Source organism: Diadema antillarum, unplaced genomic scaffold, assembly GCF_040938485.1.
Source record: "Diadema antillarum isolate AM-2024a unplaced genomic scaffold, OU_Dant_1.0 scf00000165, whole genome shotgun sequence".
In the NCBI taxonomy this organism is placed as follows: domain Eukaryota; kingdom Metazoa; phylum Echinodermata; class Echinoidea; order Diadematoida; family Diadematidae; genus Diadema; species Diadema antillarum.
In genome coordinates this window covers 1,457,875-1,472,070 of record NW_027271054.1, presented here as the reverse complement: position 1 = coordinate 1,472,070, position 14,196 = coordinate 1,457,875, and the positions used below count along the sequence as shown (strand labels likewise).

Sequence of the window (14,196 nt, the reverse complement as noted above, 5' to 3'; positions counted from 1 at the left end):
ATACGCCACTGCAACTGATCGTCACTGGCCAATCAAAATCATTGTTGCATGCATGTCTTCTTAATAGGGCAGACCCTGAGCCAATCAGAATGGTTGTTTCAAAATTAGCAATTATTTGCAATTGATTGCAACTTTCTTGCAACGGGGCCTGGTGCGACTTTGACCCCCCACCTTTTTTTTTTTTTTTTTTTTTTTTTTTTTGCTCAGATTCTCCAAAAGCATTCTTCTCGCAGGGCATATTCAATGCTTTTATCATTTGGCCATATTGATAATGTCGTTGTTGTTGTTGTTGTTGTTGTCATCTTTATGTGGTTGCTCGAAGTCCATCTTTAAAAAAAAAGAAGTTGTTAGGTTAAAAAAAAATGGAACCCTATCAAAACAACTTGTCCTGAACAATACATCAAATCATACCATTATGAATCTTAAGCAAATCAAACATTATCATTCACATTGTTATGAAATATATGATACTTAAATGAGGGAGCTCGCGATGAATATCTCCACAAAGGAACTTTTGACAATATTATTAGGATAATTCTCAATTACGGCAATACTGTAAATGTCTCCAAGAAGGAGCTCATAATAATGAATACTCTGCAACAAAAGATGCTAATATTTTGTGTTATGGCATTATAGTGTGTCACGATTTGCAACAGGCAGGTAATCTGAAAAAAAAAAGTAAAGAAGAAGAAGAAGAAGGACGGAAGAGGAGGAGGAGAAGCAAGAGAAGAAGAAGAAGAAGAAATTATGATATAAGAAGAAACAGAGTAATGAGGAGAATAAGAAGACGGAAATGAAGGAAGGAATGAATGAATGAATTAAAGAAGGAAAGAAAAATAATGAAGACGTCTATTTGGATAATTACCACCTAGGAGTAAAGGGCCTTTACAGTGCAAATACATATTTCAATTCAACTTTATCTTCATTTCCAGTAAATAAACAGGGAAAATTATAAACAATGCATTAGCAGAACATTATTTGTTTGTAATGATTTATAAAAAACGTAAATTAACAAAATACATGTGATTATGAGTAACAACATAATTGTATTTTTCAAGGTAAATACATAATAATTATGCATAGTATGAATAACTCCCGTGGGAATGGAAATGGAAATGGACTTGTGTAGGTTCGTGATACCCTCAACATCACTGATATTGTGAGGCTCCGTGGCAAAACGAATATCTAAATGTTATGTTCCCTGTATTGTATGGTAATTCTTATAGTACTTATTCTTCAGTTTGTTTGTTTGTTTGTTTTAGATTACTTGGACAAGTTCACAAAAACAAAACTTTCAAAACCAAGATTCTGCCTGTGGCCTCCTTTGTCAATCATTGCTAAAGTCAGGGGCGGATCCAGGAATTCTGTAAAGGGGGTGCCTTTACAAAATTAGGGGGGGGGGGCGCAATTGCCCCTCCAGTTTTTTTTTTTTTCGTTGTGCTTCTTTTGTTTTACAAAATATAAAGGAGGGGGTGCACCCCGTGCGCTCCCCCGGATCCACCACTGAAAGTGCTAATATAACTAAAAGACATTGGTATGCACCTTTCTCGAGAATAACTTGCATGTTTCCATGTTGCTAAAAATAATGACTAAAAGGACATGCAGGAAACATGTATGTTATATGCTTGGTGTAGGGATAGGGTATAGGGTGCATTTCAATGTCTTTTGTTAAAAAGATATCAATACGTTAGCAATGATTGAAAGATGACGTCACAAAGTAAATAATGGTTTAGGAAGTTTGTTTTTTCATTTTTTGAGGGTGTATCCAAGACTAGAAGAAAAATAAAATATATATTTCAATATTCGTTATCCCCACAGTGATGTTGAGGGTATGAATCGACACAAGTCAACATGCATTTGCATAACATAGTTCCGTTCTTGTTGGTCAACTTAAGACATTGCCCACATCTACACTGCCATAAACTTTTTGTACATGTTAGTCATCTGTTTTGAACATCTGCTTTCTCTCAATATTCATTTTTTTTTTTCGTTCCAAATAGGCATTTTCTGGTAGGACCCTAGAATAAATTATTACAAAAATGATGCTGTAGTTGCCGTTGAGAGCGCTATAGCAGATATGTAAACATTCTCACGATTTGAGGATCGTCACATCATACACACATACATCACACCTCAAAAAGGTAACTAACGTAATGTACGCAGACTCTACACACAGTATTCTACAAGATCTAAATAATTGGTGAGGATACGTGCTAGTCGTCATTCTTCCCAGTTTTGACGGTGAGAACATATTTACATATTCTACAGTTGATAAATGATGGGCGAATGATATTGATGCCAACCCAACGTCTCATGTATATTGTTTCAATGAGTGCCTAAATACTGCACCTTCTGTTACGTAGAGTTTGGCCTGGCTGCTGGGCCGGCGGCCGCCCACTCGCATGTTTTCGTGTTGCTGTTGGTTTGTGATAACACAGTTAACAGTTGAAATCTGCAAAATCAAATTATATGTGAATTTACAAATTTTACTGTTTTATCATCATTGTAATTCAGTCGTTTACTACTTCGTGTGATATTTTATTACATGGTCATTCAAAAGGCCATAGTCAACTGATGAAATCTACTACATATTGTGAGTAAATTTTACTAGATTAGCTAGCTAGGGAATTGGAACTTAACGTAAATTTAATTGCAAAGAAATTTAAACGTCTAACGTTACACAGTGCAGTCCCAAACCGACCCACATCTAACACTAACATGTGACAGTTCCATTTGTAAGATATGTGTAGAGCACATTTGAGATGTTTAAGAGAAAGAATAAATTTACAATTGCATAGATTTTTTTTTTTTTTTAATTGTAAAGTTTACATACCGGTACAACTTTGTCACTGTCACCTACTCTTCTATATTAAACACTATAAGTATGGCCTACTGGATCTGGATCTGGATCAATACGCTGCTGGACCGTGTGGTATAGTGCAGCGGGGAGAGAGGACGCGAACTAAATTAATCGTAACGAAGGTGGCTTTTTTCTATCTTGCTTCTGAAGACTTCTGAAGATGGGCTGTTGATTACTGCTGCTGGGAGATGATTCCAAGCGAGGGGGGTGCTCACAAAAAATGAATGTTTATATTGCTCTGTGTTACAATGATGAACTTTAAACCCTTTATCGTGGTTTATCACTTGTCTTTCAAGAATATTCTGAGTTTTGTGATCTTTGAACTGTTTAATTTTGATATTTCTTTTAGGTCTTGTTCTGATCAGAAAATTTTCAATTGGTAGACCCGGGACCAACCCCTCGACCGCTTTGAAGAAGGATGATAATTTAAGTACGTGCCTTCTTGATGCTAGGGTGGGTAGGTTTAGCCTCTGCCTCATACTGGTGAGGCAGCCAGGGGTCCTTGATGTGTAGTCTCCTGTGATGAATCGGAGAGCCCTGCCGCACACCCATCCCAGTTTAGCTTTATAGACAAGCTGCTATCGGGATTACATCTTTAAGGTTCAAGGTTCAAGAAAATATCACTTTTGTTGGAGATTGTGCCTATATCATCGGTTGATTTTTGTAGACTAGATTGGTTGTGTGCTAGTGAATGTGCGGTATAGATCTAGAGGTGTCGCTGTGTTCAGCGATATATATCACCAAAGGTGTTGGTACCTCCTGTGAACGCATGCATGGCCGTAAACTGCGACAATTACTCTACCTGTGTTTCCGCTGACCCTACTCTCTTAAATGTCAAAGTCAACTTGAAAATGGTTGGTTTGGAATTTTGGTTTCAAGAGAAACGATGCTGATACGATTACATAGAGTCAATGCTCATTCAACAGGGTATCCACCATACAACAGCACGAGGACGATACCAGCATTCAGTGCCACAGCCCAGACAAGCTCTTGACTACAACAGATTTATAACCTGACTTCAGCATCATGTCAGGGTGCTTGGACAATATTCAGTGCCCGCACTACGAATGCTGCGATACCTTGCCGGAGAAGCGCAACTTCATTGCTTCCATAGCTGCCGGCATTCTGGTAAGCTCTTTCTCCCAGTTGTACAAATCTCATCCATTTTATCCCCCTCTTTCTCTCTCAAACATGGATATACCAAAGGTCTTAATGAAATTTAGGGATATGGAAGTCTCCCCAATTTTATACTCCACAGAATTATCATGAGAAATAATTACATGCAAATGATTTGGATATATTAGATTGTGTAAAAAAGGAATGCATGTAATTAGAAACCATCAGAGTTCATGAAATACACCCAGTATACAAAATTAGTTATGAAAAAGTTTCCACCTCAAAAGTACGAGTAAAGTTGATAATATTTCTTCTTGTTGTTTGATGTTGTTTTCTTCTTCCTGTTGCAAATACCTTACCAAGTTTAAAGTGTGAGTCATCTAATGTATGTGTACAACTTTTTAGTGAGGCTGTTTCATATTTTATTACAGTGTGACTCGTGGAATGATTCCATCCTTTGTTTTGAGTGGTTTTTGTTGCTTTTTTTGGATATGTACACATGTATGTGTGTGTTTGTTACTTGGCTTTCAAACCTAGAATGTAGATATTGCTCTTTTGACTGACAGTATACATTACTTGTCTATTTTCACACGGAGCCTTCGATCTGTTTTAGTTGTCGTTATTGCTATTGTAATTGATTCCGATTTTGAGCTGGATCACCTGTGCTTTCTTGCAGTTTTTCAGCGGCTGGTGGGTCATCATTGATGCAGCGGTCATTTTCCCCAGTCAGTCTGAGATGAATCATGCTTACCACACATGTGGTGTCGTCTCCACCGTTGCTTTCTTCATGTGAGTATTCGAGACAAGAATTTGAATCAGGAATGCACCAATCAAATATTTGGGGATTCAACTCGCTTGCTTTAGAACATGCAATAATGGTGTATGCCAGTTCCACTCTGCACGTTAGCAGAAAAAGGCCATTTCAGTGTGTACCAATAGGCATGTAAGTTTCTAAATTCTCTGAGATATTGTATTTAAGCTCTTATTTTTGCAAGGGTTTAGTTTTCACGAATTTTGCAAATCACCTGGACTGCCAATTTAACAACATGCGAGAATGTTGCCATACGCTAGGCTAATAATGCACTTCAGATAAGCCTCAGTGTCAAATCACAAAAACAACATCTTGCGAAAATGTCCATGACTAACTTCCATATTCACAAAAATATCTGTACGCGAAAATAGCAGCTTATACAGTAAGCATCTGTGATATGATGATAATGTAATTTTATAAATGATGTTTGCCAGCACATCCACCTGACAGCAAGTCTAGTAGTATTTGGCATTTTTGATAGAAAGTTCGTTGATACATTCAATGTAAAATAATGAAATGGATGCTTCCCGAAGTGATATATTTGATGGACCATTCTGGTCACTCAGTCTACTCAAGTTAATTCTTTGTTTGAACATGATCAATGAATTACATAAATTGTTTATACTTCTTGCAAGCTTATGTCGCATTGAAAAACCAGTGAAGTGCCTAACTAACAGAGAAAAACCAATGGTCCTTTATACCACTGTGCACATGGACTAACTCTAAACTGGTCTCTAAGTATCTCTGTGGAAGGGGAAAAAAGAAAGAAAATAGATTGATTTCACATGAATTGAATTAATATGATATCCCCTCCCCCAGCTTTTAATAGCTCAGCATGACAAAAGGGTAGGTCTACCACTATTTTATGTATTTTCAGGAACTAAGGCAATAATGAAGAGTAACACAATGCACTGTTTAATGGTCATCCATTTGCTATTCACAATACTTTCCTGGCCAACAGTGTGCTGCCTCCTGCAATACATTGTGGTCATCGTTTCGAGAATAAAAGTACTGTAAAAGTGGAAATTTTGGCGGTGTTGAAATTTTCACGTATTTCGCACAACCAGAAACTAGCAAGAACATTAAAGCACGCAAATATATTTGCTTGCTATATGTTCCAGTAATTGATGTCTTGATCATGCGGAATTAAAAACACGCGAAACTCCTCTTACCCGGCCTAGCGCGAAAAATTAGTCGCGCTAAAATATCCACTTTTACAATACTTGAAACTGATCTAGTGTCTTGGCCAGGTGCTGTACTGCTTGCCAATGAAAACCCCAAGTGAACTTTGTTATTGTTCTTTTCCACTACAATACTTTCCGAATCGAGGGAATGCTACCTCCCTCAATAACACTGTCGTGTTCATTCAAAAATGAAAATTTGTTTCAAATCTCTGTTAGGTATTGCAATGTTTGCCAATGAAAATTGAACCAAACTTTGTCATGTTTAAGTTTCATCAACAAAAATCCCCTCCACCCCCTGCCAATGAATTATTCATTGACCACTCTGATTTGCTTGAAACTTCACTTGATAAGATACCTTTAAAAAAAAAAAAAAATAGGTAGCTCATTGGTTAGGTATCTGATGGCATTAGTAGCCTTGAATCAAGACTTTGTCAATTGTGTTATGTTTTATTTAGTTGTGCTGTTTAAATAATAAATGTTTCTTTTAAAGGGAACCCAAACCCAAAGAGCAATGTGGATTGAGTGAAAGCAGCAACATTAGTAGAACACATCAGTGAAAGTTTGAGGAAAATTGGACAATCGATGCAAAAGTTATGAATTTTTAAAGTTTTGGTGTTGGAACCGCTGGATTAGGAAACTACTAGAGGTCATGACGTATGAGTGGACAAGAATATAAAGAAAATATAAAGGGAATTCCACAAAAACTCACATTTCTAGCATAGTGAAAGAGCACTTTCAGAAAGCAGGGCGTATAATTGCTACCCCTGACATATGTCAGTAACAAGTTGATGGAATGTGTAATTTTCATGAAAAATGAATTTTTATTAAATTCCCTTTATATTTTCTTTATATTGTTGTCCACTCATACGTCATAACCTCTAGTAGTCTCCTCATCCAGCAGTTCCAACACCAAAATTTTAAAAATTCATAACTTTTGCATTGATTGTCCAATTTTCCTCAAACTTTCACTGATGTGTTCTACTAATGTTGCTGCTTGCACGTACATGTAATCCACATTGCTCTGTGGGTTTGGGTTCCCTTTAACCCTGTAATACTCATTTTGCAAATCATGATTCAATGGATCTCATATCTGTGATTTTTTTTTTATGCCTCCGCCAACGAAGTGGCCGGAGGCATTATGTTTTCGGGTCGTCCGTCTGTCCGTCCGTACGTCCGTCCCGTTTTGTTTTTGTCGATATCTCAAGAACCGTGAGGTGGTTTTGCATCAAACTTGGTATGAGGGTATATCCTGGGGGGATAATACTTTGTTTGGATTTTAGGGTCACGGGGTCAAAGGTCACAGGTTATTTTGTGAAAAAAAGGTTGAAATTTCATGTTTCTCTCCATATCTCGCAAATGATTCAAGGTATCTTCATGGAACTTAGTATATGCATGTACCGATGGGCAGTGATTATCTAGGGAAGTTGGGGGTCATGGGTCAAAGGTCAGGGGGTCAAAGGTCAAGGTCAACTCCTCAAAATATCACTGCTTTACTTATATTTATGCAATGCCTGAAGGATTTTTTTTAACTTGATGTATGCATGTATAACCCAATATATATTCTGTGGGAAGTTTCTTGCCAAAAGGTCAAAGGTCAAGTGAAAGTGCTAAATTGCACTTCTTCCTCCATATCTCAAAAGTAACTCAAGGTTTTATCATGAAACTTACATATTTATGCATGTTCTACCTAACAGTGATTCTCTTTGGAACTGTGAGGTCAAAGGTCAAAGGCCAGGTTTAGATAATACTATTTTACCATTTGATACTGAAATTATACTTTTTCTCAATACCTTGAAATTTACTCAATGCATAAACTTATAAAAGGGTCAAAAGTCAAGTAAAAATCATCAGTTCCCCCAAATACCTGCACTCTGACGTTTTAATCATTCATCCAATTGAACCTAGTTCTTGGAAAGTGAACATTCAGCACATTTGTGGCAAACCTGTCATTTCAGTATTTTGCCAATTGTGTGAAACTTTCATCACACATTGTCAAGACATTATACTATAGACCTATTAGGAGAACCATGCATTATGGCGGAGGCATACACCAGTCGCCGTAGCGACATTTCTAGTTTTGATATGCTTGACAATCTGACTCTCAGGACTGCTAGTGCAATGGTAGCGAGTTTCACTAGAACTAACCCAAAAAACTCTGAGTTCTGATAGAGATGGGGGAAAAAATGTGAGACATAGAAACATCTTAATAGACAGCTAATGGGAATTGCACATCACTTTGTTCTTGGATGGACTGTGCAATGCATGATAATTGTTGTTAAAGGGGAAATCCAGTCCAAATATAAGTTAGTCTGATAAAAAAGAGTAAAATCTTTCGAGTGCAACGGTATAAATTTGACTGAAATCGGATGAAAAATAAGGAAGTTATGACATTCTTAAGTTTTGCTAATCTTTTGCAAAACAGTTATTGTACAGTGGATATGAATATGCAGATGAGTGAGCTATCATGTCATAACGTCACAATTTTCCATTGATCATGTACAACAACAACAACAAAAAAAGTGATGAAAATTAAATGTTTCTGTCATTGAAGTCTGAAACATGATGTTATTCCTGGTTGAATAACTTTATAATACTGATCAGTTAGATATACAAGGATTCGAGCCCCGGGCATAATTGCATTTGAATTAAAAAACTGAAAAGTTCAAAATTTTATGTACAAACTATATGGTTAGTTGAGAGGGGATGACATGCTCACTTTGCCATTTGCATATTCATATTGACCATTCAAGAATTGTTTCATGGAAAAATAGTGAAACTTCAAAATTTTGATCAAAATTGTACCATTGAACTCATAATATTTTACTCTTTCTTATCAAACTAACTTATATGTGGACTGGATTTCTCATTTAATTATGTTTTGCATCACAGGATTAATGCTGTGTCCAGTGGGCAAGTGAGGGGAGACTCGTACAACGAGGGATGCCTTGGGCAAACAGGTTTGTTGCCATGGAAACTTTCCTCCCATTGTATGATGCTGTGTTGGTGTCGCATGGAGATTTACCACTAAGATGTACAAGAAATCATAATGTTCATTTGGTAACATGTGCAGGATCAATAAGGCGTTGCTTATTTGATTTTGTTGTTGTTTTTTTAGCAGCAGTGAATTCTTGGACTTGTTACATGTCACCTGTTGTCGTGTAATTGAATTGTTGATATTTATGTTTTATGTGTTCTGTGAATCAGTTTTACAGTGAACGAAGCCTTGACAGATACTACAAACCCAAATTGATGTTTTGTTGTTGGCTTGCCAAAAGAGTTTTGGAAGAGGGAACGTGTAATTGGACACAAATTACCTTCAAAATTCAAACAAGCACAATATTATGTTTCACGTCCAGGGTAAACTTTCAAACATTGATGATTGTCAACCTCCGTGGAGACAGTGATACTTGTAAATGCAAAAATATTTGCGGTACATTAATTTTCACATATTTCGCGCTACTTTTGGCTAGTGCCAAAAGCTTGTAAGAGCTGCTGAAGGATTACTGCATCAAGGTATCAAGGTGCTAATTTGCGAAAATATCTTCACAATTTTAGCTACATGTTTTGAATGGATTGATAATTGCACAGTGTGAATTCAAGAACCGGCGAATATGTTATTGAGCTGCCCAGCGCGAAAAAATAATCATGCGAAAATATTGATGTTTGCAGTAAGTGTGGATTCAAATAGTATACACGTACTCTCATACCGCCCTATATTTATGAAGTAAAGAACCGTAACAGAAACTGCAAAATTGGGACAGAATTAAATCATTTGAAGCAAGATGTTAGTAAATTCACTTGTTCATTGCTTTCTTGGTGTGTTCCTTGTAAACTGTATCTATACTTCTTTTGATTGCTCAAGTGTAAAATTTGCTCTCTGTTTATTTGTTTGTTTGTTTGCTTTTTGTCTCCTAAGGTGCCAGAATATGGCTCTTCATTGGCTTTGTCCTGTCCTTTGCCGGCCTCATAGCCTCAATGTGGATCCTTTTTGAGGACTACGTCATTGATCCCGCAAGTGAGTGTGTCTGTTTGTTTGTTTGTTTTTCATGCGTTTCTTATTCATCTCCATGATGTATTCGTCCATTGGATGACAAGCCCTTGTATGTCAGTTGGCATGTATTTAAAAAACCTCCTAACCCATTTTTGAATATCAGAAATATGGATAATGTGTTTTAAAACATTACTAATTTTAATGTTGTTTGAGACAGTGTTTCTACAGTATTTGATGTCAAGATTGATGTTATTATGTGAAAATGTTGCAAAACTGTAAGAGATTTTTTGCTCTCCTAAAGTTTGATGATTTTTTAGGTATGTGTTGTCACCCTAGGGATATTTTGCTTTTCAATTAGTGCTAGATTTGCTTGTCATAAGAGTCTTTTTGTCTTTCCTGGATCAATATATTTATACTCTTTTTCTCTTTTTTTTTTTTGTCTTTTGTATTGTATTAACATACCTTACACAAACCAAATGGGCTGTGCAGTAACCAGAGACTCCAACTCTCCCGTTTTCGACGGGAGATCTCCCGCCGAAAGCCCAGTTTTGCAAAATCTCCCGTTCTCCCGTTTGAGATTTGATTTCTCCCGCCCTGGCTCTGTGTCTCCCGGTGGAAAGGATTTCTTACTTATTGCTATCGTACCTTGAAAAAATAAGCCTTAGATAGCACCAGAGAACATCTAGAACCCTAGGAACTTCGCGCTTCGCACACATCAACTTGGAGTCTCCCGTTTGCTGGGGGTTTCGGGCGGGAGAATCTCCAGATCAGAAAGTCCTTGGGGTTGGAGTCTCTGAGTAACTGCACAGAGAATTGTCCATTGGGTGAAGTAGAAATGTACAATTTATTAGATATTTACTCAGAAAGTGGCTCATGTGATATAACTGATTCCCTGCTTCAGTGTGACTGCTTCTACCCAAAGCTAGTTCCCTTTTCAGGCGAATTCCAATGTTAGAGTGTTAGTGAGGTATGACATACTGTCCATGACACAAAACTATGGCATTGAGTGCTATTTTGTTTTATTTCTTATTAAACATGGGTAGATGTAATTGCAGGGAAGTCATTTCAATAGTGGCTGGTACGTACAGAGGATTATAGTAGTATCATACTGTGTAAGATGAGCCATCAGTGGATAGGCTGAAAGTTACTGGTAGATGCAGCACTGCTAAGTCACCATGTGACCTAATATGAACCATTCTGAGACTAGGCCTCATTATACAGGTGATGACTGGCATGAGATGAGACATACAAAATGTTCCATCCTGAGAATCTGTAAAGCTATTGAGAAAGGTTGGAAGTCCTAGGACATATTTAAGGGAATTATAATCTCCCCGAAATAGTGTTTCAAACCCTGAGATTGTAAGTGTGTTCATACTATCCGACAACAAAAGTCATTATTATGTCGTATTGTATGGGTAGGCGAAGTTCTTGCTGAGTGAGGCATACCTTCGATTTGACATTTCTGTGGAAGCCATTTTTGCAGCATTTCAACAGGCCACAGCAGGCTAGCTATGCACAACTACAAATTATATGCATGGTTTTGAGCCATAATGTGCACATTGTGTACCTAAATTGCATGCCCTACTTACATCTCATGCTGTTCTTGAAACTGATTAAGTGCACATGGCAAAAGTACTGTTATTGTGACATCAGAGGCTTGCAGTATAGCAAAAACTATGAGCTGATTATGATCCTGTCTTGGGAATCTGTAACTGAATGATGTCATCATGCAATATTCAAATTAATTGCATAAAACAAAACAAAACAAAACAAAACAAACTGTAGAAGGATATACAACTTTACACCTGTACACAATACCTCAAACCCGTTGAGAATGAGCTGAGTTTGCCATACAAATCATGCATTTCCCATAGACACCTGCCAGAGTACTAAGTATACATGAGAATAGTCTTCAACGGGTTAATACACAAATAGGAACAGCTTGTCATAGGTAAACAAAATGTTGAACACATTAGTACAGAACATGGTTACCTTTGTAATAGGAAGGAAATGTAGAGATGGAGAAGATATTCAGTCAAAACCATTTGTACTTATGAAAGTAGAAGACAGGAAGGAGAGAATGAATTATGTGTAGAAACCGATGAAATGCGAAAGATTTCATCACAACTTTAAAGGCACTCAGTCGTGGCGAGTGGTTTGTGCGGCACGGAGACGAACGCAACACGCTGCCTCCCCCATTCTGTATCAAATGTAGTGACCCCGAATGAGAATAGCGCTGGCTCAATGGGTCAGCGAACAAAACGCGTAGGCTACAAGAGCGCTCTCTGTGCTACTCTCCTAACCCAAAATGGCTGTCCGAGCGAGCCACGTGAGCTTCCGAATGGACGCACACACTCAGTGCGCATGCGCATGAAGAGAGGCCAAAAGAGCCACGCGTCTTCTGGCCTCTCTCCTCCAATCACCGCAGCTCGCGGTGACAATATTTGTGTATGATGCGTACACACACATGCACACACACACACACACGCGTCTTCTGGCCTCTCTCCTCCAATCACCGCAGCTCGCGGTGACAATGTTTGTGTATGATGCGTACACACACATGCACACACACACACACGTGTCTCAGTGGCAGCATTGTCCCACACGTTTATGGATATAGCACCGAGTCTGGCATTGCGCAATTGCATGCACAAACTTCGGTCGTTCAGAGTTTACGTACCATTAGGGATGGCGATCGGCTGCCTTTAAACAAAATAAATTCAGTATACCTACAGAAATATGCTGATTATGTTGTGCATGTATATGTGTGTAATGTTTTTCCCCACGATGTTTTTTTTCCCCCCCCCCCCCCCAATGTTTTTTTATCACACAGATCAGCACACTAATGCTTACCCCGGAGTGGCTGTTTTCCTGGAAAACTTTCTGATTTTCCTGAGGTGAGTCTCAGACAGTGCAGAAAGACTCCTGTTTAATGACATTGATGATGCCAGAGATGATGTTATTCTTTGCAATTTCATCGTTCGACATGTTTCTGGGTATGTCTGTGTGTGTTTGTGTTGTTGGTGCTTTTGTTCTGAAATTCATGTATGTACTATATGATTTAAAGTGAATAGCCCCCCGGGGCAAGCTGGCTCAGACTGCAGTGTGTCTGCCATGCAGTCAAGAGGCCTTAAAGAGACTTGATGAGGCTAGCTGAAATGTGAAGTTTGTTTTTCAATTCCCCTCTGCTTGAAACAAAATCCTCAGTCCTTCAGAAAGTGCATAAAGTGGAGTTTCCTAATATGAGAGAGTCCTGTCTTGTGCTCTTTACAGGGCCTGTTTTATAAAGAGCGGGTTGCTAAACTGGATGAACGTGTGCATTACCTGATTAATATTGATATAAGTGGAGATTTGCAATCGGTTGTGCCATTAAGCTCTGAAACTAAAAGAACCCTGACCTAGTGCCAATCTTGTTTCTGTTTGAACCAGCGGGCTTGTCTTTAAATTTGGCCGCACTGAAGAACTGTGGGAATAAGCCGCCCCCAACCAGTCAATCAGTGGCAGACTGCTCAAAGTGGTGTACCTTCAACTCAGATCTTCAAATGACGTCTGTGGCTGGTTGCAGAGAAAGGAATCTTTACCCACAGCGCCAGAAATACTGAAAAGTGTTGTGAAATTGCTGCTTGCTTTCCAAATTTCTTGGAGGCAACCTTATCTCAAATTGTGGCAGTATGCCAAGACTGCAGCCTTGTGTGACCCTCATAATCACTAATGTACATGATGAGTACAAATAAAAATCATTAGCGATATGTTTTCCGCAACAAAAAAAAAACCCCAAATATGTTTAAAGGGACTACCTGTAATGATGTGTATCAACTCAAAAAAATTAGCTAGTATATTTCATTGAGTACTGCTACAAAATACCACAGGATGTTTACAGAAGACCTGTGGTGTTGACTATATCTTTTGTCCCCAATCAGTATGCATCCATGCTATATTTCAAATAAGACAAGCACGCAAAGTAATGACGTAGAAAAGAATGGCAAATGAAACACAAACGATGATCAGTCACCTATGTGACTATCAAAATTTCCATCATTTTTACTGCAACCTTCAAGGAATTCAGTTTAGATAGTCCCACCATTTCTTACTGTTATATTTAAGAAGATAAATTATATATATCTTATGAATTTATAATCTGTAAGAGAATTTCAGTTAGTTCATTCATCTCTCTAGTTGCTCTCTGAAGCAAGACATGTACAGTATAAAGTTTACATACATGCACCAAATCATG

General features: G+C 38.0%; 1 protein-coding gene across 2 annotated transcripts; it reads left to right on the top strand.

Moving 5' to 3' along the window:
• The first annotated feature begins 2,114 nt into the window (after nt 1–2,114).
• Nucleotides 2,115–13,704, top strand: LOC139722423 (transmembrane protein 50A-like). Of its 2 annotated transcripts, none has more exons than XM_071633715.1 (7): nt 2,115–2,241; nt 3,787–3,988; nt 4,653–4,765; nt 8,861–8,928; nt 9,888–9,986; nt 12,796–12,859; nt 13,392–13,704. In XM_071633715.1, exons 2-7 carry the CDS (start codon nt 3,887–3,889, stop codon nt 13,435–13,437), a joined length of 492 nt encoding a protein of 163 aa, XP_071489816.1. In that variant the 5' UTR covers nt 2,115–2,241; nt 3,787–3,886; the 3' UTR covers nt 13,438–13,704. The 2 variants fall into 2 exon arrangements, with proteins under 2 accessions (XP_071489816.1, XP_071489817.1); XM_071633716.1 differs by having other exon boundaries at nt 2,146–2,200.
• The last annotated feature ends 492 nt before the right edge of the window (nt 13,705–14,196 follow it).

What these genes read in the sequence shown, in the direction of transcription:
- LOC139722423 (XM_071633715.1), top strand. Translation starts at nt 3,887, where the DNA reads ATGTCAGGGTGCTTGGACAATATTCAGTGCCCGCACTACGAATGCTGC. An exon ending in TCCACCGTTGCTTTCTTCAT is followed by an intron (nt 4,766 to 8,860) that starts GTGAGTATTCGA and finishes TTTGCATCACAG; the next exon opens with GATTAATGCTGTGTCCAGTG. An exon ending in CTACGTCATTGATCCCGCAA is followed by an intron (nt 9,987 to 12,795) that starts GTGAGTGTGTCT and finishes TTTATCACACAG; the next exon opens with ATCAGCACACTAATGCTTAC.